This window comes from Rhinolophus ferrumequinum, chromosome 3, assembly GCF_004115265.2.
Source record: "Rhinolophus ferrumequinum isolate MPI-CBG mRhiFer1 chromosome 3, mRhiFer1_v1.p, whole genome shotgun sequence".
NCBI lineage: Eukaryota > Metazoa > Chordata > Mammalia > Chiroptera > Rhinolophidae > Rhinolophus > Rhinolophus ferrumequinum.
The window spans coordinates 75,520,406-75,544,786 of NC_046286.1; the positions used below are offsets into that span (position 1 = coordinate 75,520,406).

Consider the following 24,381-nt stretch of genomic DNA (forward strand, 5'->3'; position numbering starts at 1 on the left):
AAATTAGTGGTTGTCATTTTGGCGTTGCCTATGTGTTTTTACAAACACTTCATTTAGCCTCATTTTGGAATAGTGGATATGCTGCCATCAGGAAAAGACCAAGAGGTGTGAAGATAGAAAAAGAAACATGGGATGTTAAAAAAATCAGAGTAATAGATACATCATGAAATTGCTGTGCTGGGATTTATTTTGCTGCTGTTGTTTCTATGGGAAGATTAAGACCATAGCTTCGTAAATTGACCTCACTCACTGCCACCATATTCTCTAGGTCCATTAGAATGGAACTAGACTTACTACATTTTCATCAAAGATTAAGTATGTATATGTTACACAGTAATTAAAAATAATGCATATGGAGTCAGAGAACTGAAAATGTAGTCACCAACACATTTTTTTTTAAAACAATACCTATTTTATGAACTATTTGCATTCATTCTCAGCTAGCCAGTAGATTTCCATTGAAGTACTCAGTAAAATTTTCCTAAGCCAGTTTTTGCAGGGTGGTCTGGGAGAAATATTGTTTATATGTGTGGAGAACTTTCTACCCTTGGGCAGCTTTGTCTTAACTCTTTAAACTAGCCATGGAGTCATTTGAGTGAGAACCTCTTAAATGGCTTTCATTTTGTTTCCCTTATTGGAGACGCAATGCATGAAAATTGATTCAATTTTAAAACTTTCTAATTAATAGATTTTATGGCACATTTAATGTGAAAAGAAATAATATCTGCAGCTTACTTAAAACATTCAATGCTCACCTCACTGTTTTCTTTGCATTCTATAATTCATTTGTCCGCTAACATATACATTTTCCCAGTACAGAATTATTTATTGATTTGTAGTTTTATCCATATATTTTACCCTCAGTGTCTCTTATCATTTGTTTTGTTTTGTTTTGTTTATTTGTCTAACTTAGAAAATAGAGTTCCTCTATGAAGAGAAAGTCCCAAAGCACAGTATTTAGTTTTTGTTGGGGTGGAAGTATGGGAAAGTATCTTGCTGAATATTGAAAACACAGAAAATCTAAAGAAGTCAGAGGTTTGCTAATGTGAATTACAGAATGTGTTTGAAAGACATATGATTGTGTTACTTTCTTCAAATGCATATGGATAATCTATTGCTGTCAAGTGGATATTGCTTAGGTGACTACTTCAGTTATCAAATAATATTGCCCGGTAACATTGATTTTTTTTGTTTCCCCATAAATGACAAGTGCTGGAAAACTTTATACTTTTTTCATAATTTAAATACCTCTAAAAACAACAGTTTGTTTCAATATTAAATTTACCTAACAATTCTTTTTTCCCCAATGATATTGCAACGTCAATTTTAGCACATATCATAGTGCCTTCTGAATCACAGATTCAAAATTCATGGATTTATACCTGAGTTTTATTATTATTATTATTATTATTATTATTATTATATTATTATTACTCAAGCCTGGCTTTCTCATCTCTTTGCTGGTCTCAGTCTAAAAACTAAGTAAGAACAGATCTAGTAGTATTAACGCGAGTATTATTAAAGACTGAATCCTTTATGACTGGTTCACCAAATATTCTAATACTGGTGAATGAGGACCATACTATATTGAATAAGGGTATTGTAGCCATATTCTAAGATTGATCTTAAATTGTTTTATTATAAGCATTAGATATGTACCATAAAAAAATCGCGATTGTTTTAAAACACTTATAAGGTGGCCCATCTGAAAATGATATGCTGTTGGATGCTTTGTCATGTGAAGCAGATGCAGACATAAAGACAAAAAGCAAATTCCCAGAGTAATTTTGCAGCCATGCAACCACCATAAAAAGAGGTTTGTGACCCCAATGTTACCTTAACATTGTCTTCCGCATTTCATATTTAATTATAGTAGATTACTCACCAATATAATAAATATAGATTTATGAGATGCTTTAATGTTCTTAAAACAAATGAAAACCACCCAAGAGGAGCCTCACCAACCCTGAGTTTGTCCAGATTGTATTGGCTAAGATTAAGTGGAAGATCATTCATCTCCAAGGGTCATGCAATTAATCTCAGAGTGGGAGTTAAAGCAATGACTAAGCAGAAAGGAAGCTGAAGTACAAGCCTGTAACAAAAGGAGTTGGCGCTCCAGTGTCAAGGAACTTGTTCTTTCTTTCTTTCTTTCTTCTTCTTTCTTTCTTTCTTTCTTTCTTTTTCTTTCTTTATCTTTCGTTCTTCTTTTCTTTTCTTTTCTTTCTTTTTTTCTTCTTTTCTTTTCTTCTTTTTCTCTTTCTTTCTTTCTTTCCTTTCTTTTCTTTCTTTCTTTTCCTTTCTTTTTTTTTTCTTTTTTCTTTCTTCTTTTTTTCTCTTTCTTTCTTTCTTTCTCTTTTTTCTTTTCTTTTTTCTTTCTTCTTTCTTTTCTTTCTTTCTTTCTTTCCTTCTTCCTTCCTTCTTCTTTTCCTTTTCCTTCCTTCCTTCCTTCCTTCCTTCCTTCTTCCTTCCTTCCTTCCTTCCTTCCTTCCTCCCTCCCCTCCCTCCCCTCCCCTCCCCTCCCTCTCCTCTCCTCTCCTCTCCTCTCTCTCTCTTTTGTGAATAGACCTAAAATACTTCTCACTATCAGCTTCTTTGGGTCCTAAAAACCCATTTGTTTAGTTAGATATTGTTTATGACAATTATTGAGATGGTCAAACAGATGAAAAGAATAACCTTTTAAAAGATCACAACCTGTTTTTATGTCTAAGGGGAAAAGGCATTTTATGTTAGAAGTCACCAGAAAGTAATTCTAGATGAATTTGTCATAATCCAGAGTTTAGACAATGAAAACACTCAAGACTCACTTTAAAGAATAAATATTCTACTCCAGGGTGTGTATATTTATCAAATTTTAAATAAAAGTCAAAGCCCATCTTCATTTAGCTCAGGTGACATCTGTTGGGAAAAAAAAATGAATTCCTCATGCCTAAATTAGTATACTCTTGATAATCCCTATGATTCCTTGTGGTAGTGATTTTTATTTCCAAAAAACATTACCTGTTTCCCCCTTTCCTCCACTGTACAAGTCTCATACCTTAAATTTAAGCCAAAACTTCTTTTGAACTTGGTCCTTCCTTAATGGGTAATGCCTATCTCTAAACAGGGAGAATTCTCATGCAAAATTAGGCTGCCTTTGGGGTTTTTCATGTGGTGTGCCATGGCTGATGGCTTGTGAAAGTGACTGCTCAGTCTATTGCTCACGTCAATGTTCCCACTGGATATTTTTCTCATTCTTTGGGAATTTAAAAGAATAACAAATAACTAACAAATCATTAAAAACTATAACATGTTACCCAATTCTTGGGAATAAGCCAGTGAGCCTAAAATCTGCTTAAATGTCACAAGTATGAATTCCCGGACTTTCAAGCTACCACATGCATCAAATGCTCACCAATGACAACTCTATATCTCAGTGTAGAGAAGAGGCACATTCATCTGGCAGCTGTCAACTGTGAGGTTCTGCCCCCTTGAACCCTGTCGGTGATGCAGCAGGCAGGAGCTGTGTCTTTGCCACTGAGACAGTAGATAGCACCCTGTCACAAAGAGGGCATGAATGCAAATGTAATCTGAAATCGATCTGAGGTTGGCACCAAATATTCCATGCCAGTCATAAGTGCTGGTCATAAGAACTTAACTCTGTTCTATTAGAATTAGTGATAAGTTGTGAACATGGCATGTCACAAGCTACAGAAATGAATAACCAGAGCTGGGTGAAAAACTAAAGTGGTGAAATCAGAACTGAAAAGTTTGAAAAAATGGAAACTTTCCTTCTTTTTGTAAGTTTAATAAAAATGGATGAAAGACAAAGGGAGAAAAGACTCACAAGTAGCCAAAATTTTTAAAAATGTGTTTGTTTTTCCTCAAAAGTCAATTGTAAGTGCTGTCCAGGGAAGGGAGTCAGAGAGAGCCAAATAGTGGTGTTAAAATTTTGTGTTTTTATTGGGGTTTTTTTGTGTTGTGTTGTTCCCCCTTCCCTTCCCAAAAATAGAATGGTGAAATAAATTTTATTACCTAGTATTTGTCTCATAATCTATGGGATATACTCCTTGTTTGACTCATTTCTGAAATAGAAATGAAGTGTGAAATGAAAATGGTATTCATTGAATGTTAGTAGGCATTTAGTTGGCTGCTATTCTAGGGCTGTGCATTCTGTGAGAGTCTTTATAGTTATCTTGAATTCAAACATCAAAATGTTAACTAATTACATTTCACTGTATAGATTTTTAAACAGATTATATTGTAGTTGACAAGCAGAGATATTTTGTATAACTGGACAATTATACTGGACAATTTGTTATAATGTTGGCTGGACAACAAACTATAAATATCACAGACAATCCTTGAGATTCACTCAGATATATACGTAAGCTTCTTAATTAAAAGTTATATTGGAATATATTTCTTAAAACAGCTTTAATTTGAGCCCTATTTTTTTCACAAAAATCCTAAAAATAAAAGGTAAGTAAAATGATTAAATTTGGTGCAGCTTAGTTATAGGTACCTCTTCAAAGATTTTCCTAAAGTGATTAGAAGTCCTGAGAAATAAATAATATATTCTCTACCATACAAATATGCTCAGTTATAAGTCAGAATAAATAGTAGAGTATCATTTTGTATGAATTTACAAAGAAACATGCTGAACTAAGAGTCAGCATCAACATGATAAACATTTGTGGCCTCGTATTACATATTATATATAATATAATATAATAATACTATTATATATGATTATATATGATTATATATGCTTATATATATAATCTTAGGTATTTTCCAAGGATCTTTACATTTTGTGAATTTTTATAAATGGAATCAATAAAATATGTAGATATACAAAATACATATTGTTCTTGGTTTCAACTAGAATTTTGTCATGTTATAATTCAAAAGTATGAAACTATTTCTGAGAAAGGAGCATCTGTGTCTTTTCATGTATAACTTTTCTTGATTATTTCTAGGAAGGCAGACTAACATGCAGTTCTGACATAATGCAGCATCCCATTTGCTTTCTGGTTAGCTCAGAAGCCTTCACCAGCTGAAAAAAGCCCTCTGAAAAGGGGCCACATTTCTGACCTCAGGAGGGTCTGATAGGAAGAACTGAAGCAATGAACACCAAGAGTAGAGAAAACACTGGGAATAAATTCCCCAAAGTTCTGTGACACATTGGAGTGGGCACATGGAGGAAGGCATAATTTCATTCTTAAAGAATCTCTCTGTTTTCGCATTCTTTCATTTCTCTCAAAGCTGATCTTACAGATGACATAGTCCAGATGAATTTCTGCTTAATAAGAATTCTTGTTCACAAATTGACACTGAAAGTGTATCCTCCATGTAGCTAAAAATAAGATGGGGAAGATCCACATTGTTTCAAAATTTGGCTAAAAATCAGATCATTTTTAGGAAAAGCAAATTTTGGGTTCTTAATTGAATAAATAATAGAGGTGTGAACTTTAAAAAAAATTAGGATGTAGTTCTTTCTGACTCTTGGCTGCCTTTGATCTATTATTTTGCATCTGGTCATCAATAAATTCAATTTCTCCAAATTTCCTGAACTAAAGTTTTCAGAAAGGAAATTGAAGTCCATGTAGACAAGTTAGGTGCTGTTCATAACCAGCATCCATTCAAGTTACCTAGAGCATTTGAATAGTGGTCTTTAAAACTGTTTTTGTCATATGTTTATGAACTAAAATATAAGAAAACCATTACAGAGTTTGAGCTTGTGTTAGTTTTCTATTGTGGCCATAAATTACCAAAAATTTAGTGTCTTAAACAAAACAAATTTATCCTCTTCGTAGTTCTATAGGTCAGAAGTCCAACACTGGCCTAATCATGCTAAAATCAAGGTGTCTGCAGGGCTTTGTTTCTTTCTAGAGGCTCTAGGGGAGAATCCAGTTCCTTGTCTCTTCCAGCTTATAGAATCTGCCAACATTCTTTGGCTCATGGTCCCTTCCTCTGTCTTCAAAGCCACAAATAGCAGGTTGAGTCCTTTTCACATAACATTTCTCTGACCCTCTCTTCTGCCTTTTCTTCCACTTTTAAGGACTCCTGTAATTAGACTGGGCCTGCTTGGATAATCTCAGATAATCTCTCTATCTCAAAGTCAGCCAATTAGCAACTTTAATTCCATCTGCAATCTTAATTCCCTTTGCCATGTAAAGTAACATATTCACAGATTCCAGAATTGACATTGTCATTTTGGAAAGGCTATTATTCTGCCTACCACAGGGGCGGTTCCAGAAAAACAGGTCATGTTTCTTAGAAATTTGAAGAGCCCCCAATTTACATAATACTCTCTTATAATGGACCCTAGGTAAATGGTCACCAAGCCAAGGACAAACATTAACTGGCATTGCTCATTTTTATGAAGTGGACACTCACAGTACTGATTTCCTCTATGAGAAATTGTTGACAGATTCAGTTAAGTCTGCCCAGTTCTTTCATTACTCTCTCTGTTCCCTTACTATCTTTTACTGATTTAAAAAGGAAACTTAATTTTTTTCTTATAAACAAACTGTAGAAAAATATGACTAAATCTATCATCCCTAATGCATGCATGCGTGTGTTGTGGATATTAATCAGAGGACAAACTAAAGCCTAGAAATTGGAAGCTGGATGCGATGATACTGTGAGTAAGCCTTGTATCTTCACTGCTCCCAGCTGGGGTGATGTAATGACACCATGCCTCATATCAAACAATTTTATTTACTAGATCACATCATCACCTAAAACAAAGATTCCTTTACTAAGAACAGCATAAAGAAACTGAAAAAGCAATATAGTTGTGACAAAGGATAAGTAAATCTAATAAAATAAATTGATGTCCAACTAGGAAATTTGTTTTTAATGTGTAAAATTGTTATTAAAATGTTCTGTTGTTTAAGCCTTGTGGTATCACCACTCGTCTTGCTTTACATGGTTCTGTCGTTCAACATTCTGTCTTTTCATCCTTTTATTCAAGTTTGTGTATTAAACAACTACTATATGCCAGGAACCATGCTAGATGCTAGAAGTGAAAATGACAAGAGAGATATACAATAATATGAAATTCATTTGAGAGTTCATCATTTCATGGGAGAGTTGGTTAGAAACAAATAATGGCAAGTTAGGTGGATGGGTATGAAAAACAGAAGAAGTAAATTGTTATGGGCTCTGGTAGGCCAAATAGGAATCTTTCCAGCTTAAGAACCTTTTCACTGAGGAACAGTATCTAAAGTACAGAAGCAAGAAAGAGCATGATGTGATCAAATGATAGTGAGACATGTAGTGTGGCAGAAGCAAAAGCAAGCTAGGGAAACAGATGATGCTTTATAAAACAGGCTGGAGTCAGATTCTGAAGAGCCTTCTAAGCCATATAGCCCAAACTTTGGAAGTACTGGCACTGGGGAGACTTAAAAACAAGAGATCAAAAGGAACAATGGACCAGCCCCCTACACTATAAGAAAGTAACCTGACAGCAAGGTGGAAAACCACTGGAAACAAACAAACGAACAAAAACTATGACCCGATTTTTGCAAGAATACATTCTAGAGATGATTGAGACTTGAACTGAATGAGATTAAAGAAGGAATAACACATTTAAGAAATATGTAAGAGGTAAAATTTTCAAACTTTTGCTAAAGCAAATGGACTTGAGTGGATTAAAGACTTGCACCAAAAGTCTTAAAGGAATTAAAACCTGACCAGGCTTTACCCTAGTCAGATTAAGTCAGTTTTATTTTCAAAAGTGACATGATTCACTCAACTATTTTATATTTTCATAGGGACCCTCATCATCATCATGTTAGGGGTTACAATTTCATAATTCTGTATGTTTTCTAAGTACTTATATATCACTTATTCCTCACACCCACCCCAAATAGTGAGAAAAACAGGAATCATCCACTCGTTTATGAATGTGGCAACTGAAGCACAGAAAGGGCTTCAGTTAAGGTCACATTGTTGACAAATAATATAATCAAATCTAAAATGGACCTTTTCTGATACCCGTTTCAGTTTTTGACATTTAATTTAATGTCACACAGGGTTTTTTTTAAGCACAGATTTTTAAAAATGAGGTCTTAAGAGTTTAAGTAACTGACCCAAAGAGAGACAATGACTAAATGATTTGTCAGAGAATCAGACTCAGATCTTTCTAACTTCAGAATGTAAGGTCATGAAAACTGGACTTCACTGCCTCTCTCCTCAGCTGCTGGAGAATGAGAGGGGAAGACTTTGTATAGAAAGCAGCCTTTAAAATGGCTGCTTTCTGTATCCTGAAGGATGTATATAAACAAGGAGTGATTTTTCAAAACATTTAACAACAACTACAATAAAATATGTTAATACAATAGTCCGTGTATGAATCAAAAACGTTACATATATTAATATACATAAAGAATACAACAGCCTACCATATGTTGCAAGTGGCAGTGAAAATTACCTATTAGATTATTCAATGATCTCTGAAATATTTGCTAGTTTTTAGAAATGAGTGGTTTCGTTTTTTGTTAGGGCAGATTCAATACCCACACCCAGACCTGTTCATACTCAGGAGACAGTTTGTGCTTAGCTCCTTAAGACTTCTGCAGCTCAAAAGTACCACCAGATTTTACAAGGCCCAAAATGTACTTTCTTAGGGGTGGCCAGGTATTATGAAGAAAGGATTCTGCTCCCTATTGCCCCAACCCCCAGCACAGCAAAGAGACAACTCTGCCATCTTTATATAGTTCTGACTTCCTTAAGTATTTTTACTCCCCAGTATTTTTAATTATCTCCGAACCATGACCTCTTTTCCTGAAACTCCCCTGGAGATGAGGGAAGAGCTTATATACAATCGTAAACCACATGTTGCCTTTCTACCTTATCATGGTCTTCAAGTGCGCAAGGAGATTGTTCACTTTGCTCAGAAAGTAAATATCAAAACATGGGTTAGCGAAAACTATTTGTCCCTTGAAAACTTTTTTTTCCCATTTCGTTTGACTTTTTTTTTTTTATTTACGATCATATTATTTGATTCTTAAATACTCAACTGAGCAGTTAAATGTTCATTTTTGTGGAGACTGAGTAAGACACAGCTCATTCCTGCAGGGATTGTCATGACTTCTTTAATTTTCAGCTCCTTTGCTTAAATCTTTTCTAGGACTTTCTCTCTCTACTAATTGCATTAGACATGCCATCTCTGTCTTGCTATACCCACTTAAATTGGAAATTACATCATACTACCCAGTGGCCTTTCATTTTGGTGGAATTCCACTAAAAGCAAAATGCAAGGGATTACAACAAAAGCCACAGTCATCCAAAACTCATGGGGAAATCAGGCAGGCTTCTGAGACTGTGTTTTGCCACTTCAAAAGCCCCAAGATTGGGCCAAGATGAACCAGGGTCATATTTCATTATTTTAAAAGAAGACTGCATTCCCAACTCTACTAGATAAAGCATAATTTACTCCTGCTATAGAAGATAATTCAAGGAAGAAGAGGTTATTTTGCCATCATTCAACTTTTCACAGTCATCCAAAGTCCCTTTCCCTCCTCCGCCATTTCCCCTTCCTGTCCCTCTCCCTAACCACCTTTTATTCTTCAGTTTCAGAAACATGTTAGGCCATGGTTTCCCAGCTTTGGGCTGCGAGATGGACTCTGGTCCACACTCCCAACCTCAGTGAAACTTTAAAGCCCTCAAATCCCTAAAACTGCTTTAGAATTTCAATTTCTTTTCAAAATAGAAGAAAAGAGTAGGATGCTCTGTAACCTCTCTGTTACAACCTGGACTTTCTAATCTGTTTTCTTGAAGCAGTTTTAGGGATGCTCTATTTACTCATCAGGGGTTTGATCCCAAAGATGATCTTCTAGAGCATGACCATGATGAAGCTCTCTGGAACGGGCTGTAGTCATTTGAGGCTGATATTGGAACAGAAGTAGCTAATTATCTGAGGACTCCATAATAATAACTGGGAGTCATTAAGACAAGTTGTTTGAAATACTGGGTAATCACAGCATGCTTGCATATGTGAGAACACCCAAAGCATCTCTTCCAATGTCTGTCCTTCCTTAACTCTCCCTCAAATAGGATGACAGGCATGAAATCAAGGAAAGAGAGCATTAATCATCTTTTCATTTAATTTTTTCAACAAATATTTATTGAGTAGCTACTGTGTACAGGCTCTTGCCAAAGAGAAAGGCAAAGCTACCTTATCTGGAACAATGATAGCAATACTTATCAGTATACCTGGTATGTGGGCCTCATATGCCTCCGAGGGTCTCTGTGCACAAAATTATGCAAATGAATCAGTAACCCACTGCTAAAAGCCCCAATATTATCCACCCTGCGCCACCAAAACATAGCCTGTGCTGTGAATTATATTTCCTTTTTAAATATTTTTATACGAAATCAAAATTAGGGTTGAGTTTCTATAAAGATAAGTTTATCATTTTTGCAGTTATTACTACACAGAAACATACTTTACTATTACATGACAAATTACAAAAGGGCCTAGAATATAGATCAAAATTTAGTAGATACCATATTGTGATATACTCAGGGACTCCACTAAAAAACAATGGGAAGAAATAAGTTAGCAAAGAAAGAGGAGGGAAGTTAGGCTTCTAATGATAATGTCATTGTTGAAAATGTCCATGTGTAGAAGGTTGAGTACCCAGAAAATGAAAGTAATTCTTTGGTTTCTTCTGCATTAACCAGATGCTTATTAGAGGACCATATTCTATTTCCCCTACAACATTTTGAAAGTTTGCAAAGAACAAAAGTGGAGAGGTTGCATGTGTTAACATATGGAAAATATATTTGATAAGAAAAAGTTAAAAGTAATAACCTAGCAAAGTCACTTAATTTTAAGGGTCCAAGCAAGTGCCTGAAGGAATAATAGGAATGAATCTCATTTCAGGTTTATTGAAAATTAAATTGGAAAACAGATTCTCTGTCTTTGAATTGATATTTTTAAATCCACCAGAAAAATAGAACTTTTCCATCTGTTGTGGGGAGGGACCTATAAATAAATATGTGCATATATATTTATATATATATATATACACAAACATACACACACATTTGTTGCACATGTGTCTACTCACTCAACTCTCCTCCCCCACTCTAACACGCATTAATACAGTGATAAAGGGAGCACAGTGAAAAGCTGTAAAATGAGACCTGTAGAATCTTACTAATCTTGCGTAAATGTAATTATAGGGTCGATATTTCTAGATTATTGAACTGCCAAAAATTTTAAAGAAATTAGGTTATTTGTATTCCACTGAAGTGTATGTAACCGCTATTGATGAAGTAATTACAAGGAGCTATCTTGCGGGTAATGGAAATGCATGTGGAAAGTATTGCTGATTAAGAACAGATATTTGCACCAACAAATAGAGTATGAGACAAAGTATTTTGAAGTTTGCATTATCTGCCATAAGTGAAATGTGCCCCTTATAATTTTATTTACATTGTGAATGAAATTTATTTATTACAAATTTTAATGTAGTACAGGCTGGGTGAGGTTTTTCTGTTTTCAAAACTAGTTAAGAAATCAATAGTTTGAGATAGAGTCTATAACAAACATATAGATATATATGTATATATATATATATATATACACACACATATATATATATGAAAGAAAGAAAAAAGAAAATACTGAAGCAGAATGAAAACATTTGAGAATATACTAAAGGTGCATTAAAAATTAGCTTTACATAGGTAATCAATAAATAGCTGGAAATATTAAATTATAGCCATAAAAGTGTGGAATAGCTGGAAATATTAGATTATAGCCATAAAAGTGACATGTGTTCTAAAAATATCATGGCATAGCACACACTAAGTAAGAAACTTGGTATTTGCCTTTCCCCCAGCGATGTAATTCCAGATTAGAGTTACTTTTTTTTCCTCTCATAGAACAGTAAAGAGCTTCAAAGAAAAGAGTGGGCTATGGTTGAATGAGAATTAGCAGAGGCAACTAATGCATAAAATGATGAAAGAGAATAGCATAATATCAACATTTCTTGTATAATCCATCACTGCAAATGTGTCAGCAAGTATGAGGCCATCCCCTCCTGTCAATACAATGGAGCAGACAATTTGGGTAAGGGAGGAAGTATAGCACAGTCAAACATGGCTATCAACACTTCTTTTTCTGTCTCAGAAGAACAAAATTCTGAGACAAGTTCTTGGAGCAAATGGAAATTTATCCAAATGAAAATCAAATGATAAATGCCAAGAGAATATTCTTTCTTTGGAATTCTTTCAGTTCTTCAATTTAACCAGCTGGAATGAATTTTCAAGTAGCATTCTGTTCAGCCTTTTGAAATGAAGGACTTTCCTGTTAATTGGAAAGCTATATTTCATCAAAGATGAAGACAGCAGTGCTCTTGGCTTAGTGATTCTCAGAGAGAGAGAGAGAGAGGCATTTGGTGGATATTTACCATAAACAGATTCCAGAACGTGTATATCAAGTGTGAAAGACTGAACTGTGAGTCTATGCATCTAACTCAAGAAAAATGGCAAAAATTCAAATACCAGTGTTATTCTAAACTCTGTATGAAAACTCACTATCACTGTGCTCCCTTGTGACAGGAGAATGTAAGGATGGAAAAAAAATCAAATAATATTATTAACTTTCAGAACTAAATATTGATACAAGTGAAGTATCAGCTGGTTTTTCTGAGGTAAATGAATTGGGTAAGTCAACAAATTTAAGCATTCCTTGTCATGTTACTTTAATATGTGTTATTGGGCTGGGGTAGCATGGTTGTCAACTCAGATTTAGAGCAAGAAAATAAAGTTCACCGGGAAACAAATATTTTTAAGACTCAGATTTTCAAAGCAATCTATACTTTAGGCAGTACTTCAATTGATCTGTTGATTAGTGATATATTAAATAAAGTTGTTACATTTAAATTTTAAATTGACATGAAATTAGGCAAACTAATTTATCACACAGAATGTGAAAAGTTTTTAAAAATAATTATAGTGAAATACTAAATACATAATTTTTCCAGACTTTTTACAAATATCGCTCAATAGATGGTCTGGATAACAATTGTGTATTCTGCTTTAAAATAATTTTATAGGAAAACCTATCCATGATTCTAGTACTTACATACTTTAAGTTTGGCGATATGTATATGAATTCCAAACAGGCTATTTCACTGGTTTTTCTTAATATTTAAATTACTGAAATTGATTTTTTACAGGATGATATGAAAAAAATGTTTGGCATAAACATTTCATAGACTCACACATATTCTCTACCTTGAGATACAAGATGGTGGTCGACAGCGCAGTCAGCGTGAGTCGGGGGTGGGCAGTGAGGAGGGAGACCAGGTAGATTAAGAATGCCCCCCCCAAAATAAACACATCAATTCACTTTTTATATAGTCATTAGTACTTTGAAAAGACTGGTCTCTACTGAAAATGTCAGAGAGGACACTTGACAATACTACTAGGCAGGCTTCAATGGTTTTTTGAAATAGTGGAGCCAGCCACACTGCTATCTAAATTTCTGAAGATTAGCAATATCTCCCTACTACATAAATCTCCCTACTACAAGTTCATAAACAATATATAAAACCATCAATATACACACAGAGTCATTTTTTTTTCTTAAGGGAGTAATAACATTCATTTTACAAACTAGTCATGAATTTCATGGCAAAAGTAATGAACAAAATTTAACTGGATTTAATAGGTGAAATTTATCAACACACCCTTTGACACCAAGTAAAATTCAGAATGTTCACATGCTAATCCAGCAGATACAATTGTCTAAGACCCAAGATAGAATGCAAAACACATTACTCAAACATGTTTAGATCCAGAAATTTTCAACACGTAAATTAATGTGTGTGATTTAGTTTCTGAGAGTTTTGTAATATAGCCTAATGAAGTAGATAGAATTTCAAAGTCAAGAGATTTTGCACTGAAAAGAAGAAACTCTAAAATAAGTAATTTCAAATGAACTTTTAACCCAAAGTAGTTGAATCAACAGAAATAAGCCCACATAAAGAACTACTAAACTTTTTTTTTTTATAGCACAGTGTAGCTGGGTTGACAGCTACTTTTTTTTTTAACTGAAGTAACTAACTACTAAACTTAAAATTGTTATGTAATATAAATTGTAAACATATTTTTTAAATATTATAAAATATAGGATTCCCTCTATTTTTATAATGAGTAAATTGTAAATATTGCAAATAGTAAAAAATCTTTGGGTACTTTTTCCTCTTTGCACTTTCAACTATTCTTTTAACACTGGTGATTTACAACAGGAAGAAAGTCTGGTATGCAAAATTCAGCATCTTGAACAGTTTCTTTTGGACTCTAGTTAATATCCCTTTTGAATGCCAGGAGCCCAGGCTAGAGTTTTGAGCAACAGAAGCAGCGAAATTAAATGGAGTTACCTTGGGTGATAGGGCTGTGGAAACTTCTGTCAAGACATAGAGCCCAAATTCAAAATCTTAGATACTAAGCTTTCAGTGAGTAAGGAAAGTATTTAAGCAACAGAGGAAAAACATCTGTAAAGGCCTATTGACACAATCAATTCATAAGAAAAGTATTTGATTTGGCAAGAACAGTTCATTATGCTAAAGGAGATTACGGAAATACAATAGATTCTAAAAAATGTGATTATTGGTGTTTATGATGTTTGTTATAAAATGAAATGATAAGACTGCATTCCAACCTCTGTGGGATTTTAAAATTTAAATGCATGCAGTTTTCCTTTCTCTGTTTTGGTATTAGGTGTAACAAAATATAAAAGTCTCTGGTAATTTCATTAGGATTTCAAAATGCAATGGTGGTAGTTTAAAGGTAAAATAAAGTTTTTAAATTAGAGATAAATTGTATACTATACAAATAATTTTCAAATTACTTATATACTACATCCTGCCTCCATATGATTGAAGGTGGGGTAGAAATACTGAAAAATAAATATACGTATGGCAATAAAAAAGAGGAGACTAGAGAATGTGGTAACTGAATGGTGCTGACAAAAATGCTGTCAGGTTCTGATGCTCAAGTTGCTGCTCAGAAAATTCAAATTTCAAGAGGCTCAGTAAGTACGTTGTAAACCTTAATTTTTGTAAAATTCATCTGTGTAATAAGTTAGTCTATACCTGGGCACTTTCCTTGCCTTTCTTTTTTTTTTTTTTTAAACTCAGTAGCTTAAGTGTGAAATGAAAAAAGGATGCCATGTCACACTGTGCTCTATCGAGGCATAATGTGGAAGCAGAAGAATACAGTGGTTAAGAGACCTCTTTTCCTCCCCTGTTAAGTGGGGTTATAATAGAGATTGTAGATACAGTGTTCTTACTTAGAAGTATGCCTGGTACTTACAAGTGTTCGTTAAATTTTACCTATCATTACTTGTCCTATTTTTAAAAACTGATCACCCAAGTTATCGTCACCTTGATTATTGCAACAGATTACTAATTGGGAGTTTATGGGGCAAAGAGAAGAGAAATACGTAACCTAGTCTAGGAAAAGATTGGGAGAGTAAGGAAGGTTTCTGTGAAAGGGTGACATGTGGCTAGAGAGACACTAAGTCTGAGTTAGATCTTTATATATTTTAATGATCAGAGCTATCTGTGCAAAAATGGATTCAAGGTAATTTCCCAAGCTAACAGCATCTAGTAGAGTATGTAATGACATGTCAAATTATAATTCTGTGAATAATTAATCAGAACCATCTTGGAAGATAAATAGAAATGCAATTGAATTAATTTATGTGTTAAACTACAGAGTAGATAATTCAGATAGCTTCACATTTCAATTTGGAGAAAGTTAGTGTCTATTTTTATTTTTAAAGGTATCTATTCTTCCATTTTTACCAGGTTGTTATAAATTTCTAGGTTAAAATAATAGCAGGGAAATAAGTATTTCTATTTTATTAAAACAAACAAGCAAACAAAAGACAAAAGGTTTGAATGCCAGTCAATTCCACATGGTAATAATATAGCTAAGAAGGAACTTGACCTTGCTGACTTTTCCACTATGCTTCACCACTGGGTCAGGCTGTCCTGTTTTTATATAGCCCACATTCAAAGGCTTTTAAATATGTATCTACACAATAGATCATAGTTGCTGAAATTTTACTGTAGTGATTTTCCCCTTCTTTGCTCATTTTCTCCAGCAATATCTAAACTCAAAGGAACAAAAGTTGGAATTTTCATCCTCTATACATAAAAGTCAAGTCCAATTCTAGATGAAAAGCTCATCAGATTAACTGCATTATCACATCATTCGTGCTTTCTGAAGGTATAAAGCCATGGTTTCCAATGGAATTTCATTCTACACCCAATGGAGAAACGACCTGGCAAAAAACTTTAATTTTTAATGAGATATTTATTTAATTGGTTTGCTTTGTAGATTCAGTGATATTTAGTCCTCAGTCTAGAGTGTGGGATACAGTTTAAGGTTTTTGAGAAAAAAACCATCTTAGTTTGTCTTGGAAGTGGAGCTACTTAAAGCTCAATGGCTCCCCTTAGTGGTCTTGCTAGAAATTTACCAAGCAGCTGCTTTTATAAAGACCTATGAATAGATGTTTCTAGACATCCAGAAAATTGTGAGCTGATGTTCGTAATTTGCGTAATTCTCAATAAATAAATTCTATTTGTTATTATAGGGAAATATTTCTATTCATAACCTCATTACATTTAAAAGTGTAATTGAGCATTTTATATAGTTTTTATTTTCACTTGGAACTTAAATATGTGATACATAACAGGAAAAATAATTCAGGATCCTTTCCTTCTTTCTTTGTTCTCTTTGCATGTTTATTTTTTTAGTTAACAGTTCTATTTGAACAGGTTTTAAAAAGACAATGAGCAACAAATTTTCATTTTGTATCTAGGTGTCTATTTCAAATATACCTAATCAGAAAATTTGCCTTAAAAATTAGTAGCGCCAGTAAGTAAAAAAAAAAATCATATTTGATATACATCAGGAAAATATATAAGAAATTAAATGAGAAGTTGTATGATGTGAAATGAATTTTGAAAATATACGTTTAAGGAAATTGGACCTTCTGTTGATCTACAGTTGTGGTTCTTAAATGTGACTGCACATCAGAATAAACCGGGGGTGAACTTGTTATTAACTGCAGTTTCCTGGGCCCATCATAAGAACTACTGAAACATAATCTCCAGGGATGCGGCCTAGGAATCTGCATTTTCAAAGTCATTAATGTTTGGAAACCTGGTCTGCAGAAAGCCCTAGGAGATGCTTATATAAATGACTTTATTCTTACACTAATAGAAAATAATTTCAGAATCTCAACATTATCAATCACTTATTCAATTATGTGATACTGGCTTGCGACAAAATCTTAAATAATATGTGGCTGTATGTTCTGCATAGAGATTTTAGCTCCTCTTAAAAGATAAGGCTCAGGAATCAATACCAGGCATTGCCTACACTCCCTTTATGGATTCTTGTTACTTATAGGAGTATTTCTGAAATAAGAAATAAGGTTACATGTCAAAGTATCCTATTGACTTTTTCTAAACTAGTCACAGAAACATCCAAACTCTGCCCTGCTCTCAGATTCTGATACTTGCCCTCTCCAGTTTTCGGTACCACTAGTCCTCAGGACAAGCTCCCAACATGGCAATCAAGTCCCGTATATCATTCCAGCTTCTCTGGGTAATATCCTATATATAGACTCTGATCAAACCAAGGAGGTCTACTTTCAGTTCCCCAGATTCACCATGTCCTTGCATGCCTTCATACCGTTGACGTATTGTTCCCTGACCCACATGCCCTGCTTCCCTCATCAGCCTGGCAAACTCTCACTCATTCTTTAAGGCTCAGCTCAAACATCACCCCATCTGGGGAGTCTTTTTCAATTTCCATTGGCAGAGTTCCCCCAATAAGATCTTGTGCATACCTCTATTTCAGCATTAGCTTGTGACTACAATTATTGTGTCTGTCTCCATATCTCATTTGTATCCCTAGGTTTTAGCACAACGTTTGGCATGGAGTAGAGGCTTAATTCATGTTTGTGTAATGAGTTAATAATGTTAACTTTCATTTCTCTCATGATTAACATGTGCCAGGCACTGTGCTAAGTGCTCTACAAGCATCTTGTGTAATCCTTACAAAGTTGAACATGTACTCATGATTATCCACATTTTAAATATCAGAGAATTAATCCTGAGAGATAGTAACAATTTGCCAAAAGTCACACAACCAGTTAGTAGCAGATCTAGAATTTGAACACCATGCTTTTCTGACTCTAAACAGTGTTCTTAAACATTGCACCATGGTGCTTTCCTACAAGGGCTCAGATTGTTTTTCATTGCTAATGGCAATTTCTCTTTGATGGTTTCAATCCAAACACCACCCTCATAGCTGGAACATTAAGGGAAGATGAACATTCTTTTAATCATATGAATGCTTTACAGCCCAATTCTGGGGCATGTGTGCACGTACACACAAGCATAATCAGGGAATGACAATACAAAAACATATATGTAAGATTGTGATCATTGGAATGCTTAGTTTGCAAAATTACCAAAAAAATTATAAAAATAACTGTTGACCACATCAATGAAAAATCACCAGAATAGAAAAAGAAGTCCCTTTTAATGAAAACCTTACAAAATATCCCAAATTGCATGTGATTTTTAATGGACTACAGCCACTCTTCTGCATTTCTATTTTATTTCTTGGACGAGAGGAAAATATATTATTTATGCAAACGGGTAGTTAGCATTTCCAACCACTAACACATGGCTTGTAAAAAATAATCCCATTTTTCTATTGTGCAATAGCCCTCTGTTGGGCAACAACAACGTACAATGTGCTAGTTTCCTGTTACTTGACTAGCGCCTCCCTTTCACTCACCGCCCAGACTAAATAGCTATTCCTTGGATAATAAAACAATAATACTGAGTTTCAAGCTACTTCCAAAAATGTTTCTGCTTGTCTTAAGAAATAATCATATCAGTTTGCTAATAAGCAGAATATGCTGTAAGTTGAGTATGTTGTCACATGTGGCTAAAAAACATATAAATCAATTTGTGACCAAGAAAGAAACAATATATTTCTTATGTGTCCAAAGCATTATGGTTGGGATCACAGCTGTAAGATATTGGACCATCATCAAGAGAACAATGTCAAACATTGAACTTTTGGATAATTTCCATAAAAATAACATTTTGTTTGGGGTCAGTAGTTTTTTATGAAACTTTGGAATGATTTTACTGACAATTATTTTAGAGTTGAATACCTCCAAAGTGTTCCTCACTTTGGAAATATTATGTAATCTAACCTCTGTAGCCATGTCTTTCTGAAAACCAAGCACATACCATGCATTTGTCTCTTTCAGTTTGTGTAGCTTTATGAAAATCAGTTACCAAGTGTAAATCAACACTTCAAATGTATTGTAGTTAAAGCCAGTATAGGGGAAAACAAAACAAAACATGGATTTCTTCTGTAGGAATCTTATTAATTCAGTGATATTCTTTTAAGTGGAAAGAAAAATAGAATTGGTGAATCAGTGTATAACTAGTTCAGCGGTAGTCATAATAGTCTACTCTAATAATTTTTTTTCACCTCTACATATCCACAACAATTTGATATTTGCTTTACAGTGAGCTGAATTCTGATTTTCATTAACTGTCCTTTTAGAGTCCAGAATTTGGAGGTGTGTTACATTGAGCCCAACAAGGCAGGTTTTCATCAAATAACTGGAAGGCTTTATAAATACAGTCTCAGACAAAGCTAGTTGCGGCATAAAATCATTAATCCGAGGAGACTATATTGGCTGAGTACACATATGCATTATTAATAATACTGCTCTCTGGGATTCCGTAACCAGAGCTCAAGAAAAGGAAAGCCAAACCACTGAATTCAATATTTGCAGCCTATTTCAGGATTTGAAAATATTTTGGTTCTTTCATGCAAATAAATTCTCCAAAATACCTTGATCCAAAGTGGCTTTTTGTAGACAGAGACTAATATCAAATTTTACATGGTTTAGTAGATGGGGATACAAATTATCAGAATTTGTTCCACATCAATAAATTGTTGGTCCCTAGTTTTCATTTACTAATATTCATTTAAATCAGTAATTTCTCATTGGGATATATGTATTAATAGATGTGACTAAAACCATGCTCTTAGAAATTATTTTACACTGCTGATTATATATATATAAAATGTTTACAAGACGATAAAACACGCAGTTAATTCATTATTTAGAAATCAATAAAAACAATCCATCCCATTTGATGCCAGTCTCATGCACTTTGATCAAAATACTCTCTTCCTCTAAAATTCTCAGTGAGTCTCCGATGCCAAGGGGAGGAATTGCGTTTGTTCACCCAGCTCCGTCCTACCTTACAATATGCCTTCCCACATCAAAGCCTTAAAGTCGTGTTGGTACCACTTTGTAAAATGCCTCATCGTGCAAATCTGAATTGAAATCTATGCTTCAAAGTCAGAGACCTCCATGGAATCCAGGATATGTGCAATAACTATCTACTTGTTTGCTTGATAGAGACACAATGTCCCTTCCCTCATAGCTTATACTACCAGATTATTGATAGTCATCTCCACCCCTGCATGTAGTGTAATTGCAATAAAAATTAATTTCAACATATAAATATTTCTGTTAAAGTTATGCTGGTATTCCTCATGAACCACTATTTGCATATTTGGTATCAAATCAGTTCTCTTCTAGTATATGGCCGGCAGATATATTGGCAGATTGCAGATAAGTAACTGCTACTTGGAAAAATGTGAATACAAAATAGAGCCTTAATAAGAGCCAGATTACATATACAGATTAACAAATTTCTTATGTAGCAAGAAATGTATTCAAACCTTTACACTTAAATATCCTTAAATAACTATCATGTAAAATAATTACCAATCTTTTAACAATAGAACCTTTTAGAGTTCGGGACTATTATATATTAATTGCTTCATTACATTTTCTATGAATTTCATATTTATATTGCTTGAAATATAGTATGGGCTTAGTAAAGAGTAGCTGAGTAAGTGATTTAAATATTTGTTTCTATGGGTATAAGAGAAATTTAATTTATTTTTTAAAACTTAGAATAACCCAGTAGAACATAATTGAATGCTTTTTTTAAAAGGTATATCCTTTCATTTCAGGGAAAAAAGGAAGGGAGAGGAAAAGAAAAAAACTTAATAAAGAAGAAAGTAAGGACGCAATACCTGATAACAAAGGTCTCGAACCCAGCAGAGAAACCCCAGAACAACGAGAAAACAAACAGCAGCAGAAGAAGCGAAAGGTCCAAGATAAACAACAGAAATCGGTATCCGTCAGCACTGTACACTAGAGGGTCCCATGAGATTGTTGTAGACTCGTGATGCTGCTATCTCAACCGAATGCCCAGGACAGGTGCTCTAGCCATTAGGACCACAAATGGACAACGCGTCAGTTACTGTTCAGTCTAAACAACATTCCAAATAGTTGCTATATCTTCATACAAGCATAGTTAACAACACGGAGCCCAGAGTTCAAAGAAGGGATGCTTTTGAATGGTAATCTTACATGCTTCTGTGCATTTTTAAGAGACAAGAAATTTTGTACATAATTATCAATAGGCTATAAGATATAACAACATAATGGTGACATCTGGAGAAGCAACATCTATTCCCTATAAAAAAATATTTTTTCAAGCTATTGTTTTGAGAAGCAAAAGATAGTTCTGCAAATTGAAAGATACGGTATCCCTTCAAAACAAATATGAGATCAGGGGAAAGAAACATCTTTTAAAGGACAGTGTCGTTTTGTCCAGATCTAGAGAGTGCTCAGATACTAGGGCCTGGCATTTGGAATCATAAGAATTATCACCACAGAAACAACTATTTTAAGATCAGTTCTATTGCCCTCATCCTGTCCTTCCGTAAGAAACCTGAAAGTTCACATAGAGTTCAGTATACTGTATGGGATTGGAGAAAGGCAAAATGTGGAAGAAACCATAGAATTGGAGGTACCTTTTGTGCTTAACAAAACTGTGAAGGGTTGTGATTCCCTGGATCAGGTTTCCCATCTATGTCAGCACTGTGTGGTTCAGCCTCTGCTGCCCCTTGGGTTATATAAGTCTGTAAACATGTACTTGTAACTTACTCCCAAAAACAAAATCGTACCTATTAGAGGAAAATTCTAATTTCATAGAAAACAAAACCTAGAGCAAGGAGAATATAACATGTTTGCAAAGTCATGTGTTTTCTGTGTCACTCAATGAGAGAAAAACAATTTTATTACCTGCTTAATGGTCCACTTGGAACTAAAAGGGATAATACTTTCTAACAAGGTGTATCTAGTAGGGGGGAAAGCCACCACAATAAATATATTTGTTGATAGTTTTTAAAGTTTTGTTTTGTTTTATTGTCTGTTTTGTTGGAAAATTGTTCCTCTTAGAGACACATGAATTAGAAAAGAGGATTCTGTAGCCTATGAAATTCAGAACATATTACATTTCTTAGTATTTTATTTTTGAATCTGACTTTGGACGTGAGTTGATAGAGATTTGCTTATAGGGTATTAAGAGGTATTTATTCAACTTTTTTTTTCTTATTTTAATCAACAAAATTGTAGTTATAAATGTAAAGACCTCCCTAAATTATTTCACTGCTCCCACTTCCTTGCTGAGAAATTAGCATCTTTTCTTGTGTGTTGGTTCCTCCTGAATCTTGAACATTTGTCCTTTTTTTCTGCATATTTCCTCTGTCTGTGGACTTCTTTGGGGGATTGAAGTCACCTAGCTGGAGGCCTTACTAGTGTTTCACAGAGTACACAGTCAGCCCAGGGCAGGAGGAGGCACCTCTGACTGTGCAGCACAGAATCTCATGACCCACCTTTACCTTCCTGTTGGAAGGTGAATGGCTGCTCTGTCCACCATGCTTGCTAGTCCTCTAAAGATCACTACTTTCTGAAGAATTTGCAATGACTTAGCTGTCTGGCTTCCTATCTCTGGTCATGCGGACTGATTGGATTCATTTTCCACTTCTCTTTTGCTCTCCCAAAATACAAAATTTTTGACTGATGTATTTCTGTTTCTTACTCTGATGTTTTCTTGTTCACATGAAAGAAATATTTCAACTAGCTAAATCTATTCCCAATGTATATAAATAATTTTATCTTCAAATACAACTTATGTTACCAAGGACAATTTTTTTTCTACAAAACCATGTTAAGTGGAAGTATTTTCACATGTTCTAAAACTTTTGCTTGGTTTCCACTACCATCTTTGTCATCAATCTTATCTAGTGAAGCATAAGTGGGCAAACTATTTTTGTGTATCTTTCTATGTTTATCATTGCCCTCATTCTTTCAAGAAGAAACTACTAAGAAGGTCTATGCCTGCATATGCAGTGCTGGACAAAGAGTTAAACAAACTCCAATTGTGGCACATAATTATCATGTCTTCCCATGTGTTTTGATTCAAGACTTTTATCTTGTGGTCCTCCAGACAATGGCAGACAATCTAAGTCTTTGATGCAGCACTTAAATAAAAGTAGAATTGTTACAAAGGAAAGAGAAATGAAAACTAACATTAATATTTATACATTGGTGAGATATAAAATGCAGACAAAGATAACATTGATTTTAACTCTAATTGTCAATCTACCTGTAATATCTTTAGGCACATGGAATCCTTATGATCTTTATACTAGCACATACTCAACTTTGAGCAAAAACTCATGATCAACTTCTGGTCGCAGGAGGCATTAACTTTCTCCTCTGATTCTGTCTCTAAGATCTGGTAAACTGTTGGTGGTAACAGATGGCTCATAAATTCTTGCTACAAAGAGAATTGAGAGAGTGCAGCAACATAAATCTGTCTATGTCTGATCCACACTCCTGCTCTGGTCTCCAAATTCTCTATAATTGAAGGGAAGTCTCTGTTTTATTGGCAAATTTAGGTTCCAGTCCCAGGTATTGGCAAATCAGTTATCTGCTCTGTGTCCCCATTTTGTATGTGCGACACGAGAGAGGTGGGCCAGAGATGATCACTATAGTCCCAGTTGGGGGGGGCATGTGACACTTCTGTTAATTCAGGGTGATGTCCCTAATGATACCTCATTAGTGACTGTCCTTTGGGTTCCCCAACCCTACTTTCCCCAAAAGTGGAAATGTATAGTCTCTTAAACTACACTGCTCTGATGTGATTGAATTAAAAGTTGTTTATACTAGTGGTTATTAAAGTATTGACATGAATACATTGAGAAGGAAAGAAGAAATATATAAATATGGTTAATGCCAGGAATAGAGGCTGATTCCCACAAAGGGAGACAGCAAAGTGGGAAATTCAACTTAGCTAAAATTAGACAGCCTGTGTTAACATCCCAGTTTTGTTATTTAATTGGTCATAACTTGTGTGACTTTGGGCGAGTTTTGTGGTCTTTTAGAGC

The 24,381-nt window shown here is 34.4% G+C and overlaps 1 protein-coding gene across 1 annotated transcript in view; it reads left to right on the forward strand.

Annotated features, from left to right (window-relative positions):
- Window positions 1–22,335, forward strand: part of RSPO3 (R-spondin 3) — a 77,087-nt gene extending 54,752 nt beyond the window's left edge. Inside the window, exon 5 of the mRNA XM_033103673.1 lies at window positions 21,112–22,335. Within this exon, the coding sequence (XP_032959564.1) occupies window positions 21,112–21,299 (188 nt within the window). The 3' untranslated portion in view covers window positions 21,300–22,335. The remainder of the gene's footprint in view (window positions 1–21,111) is intronic.
- Window positions 22,336–24,381: the final 2,046 nt, after the last annotated feature.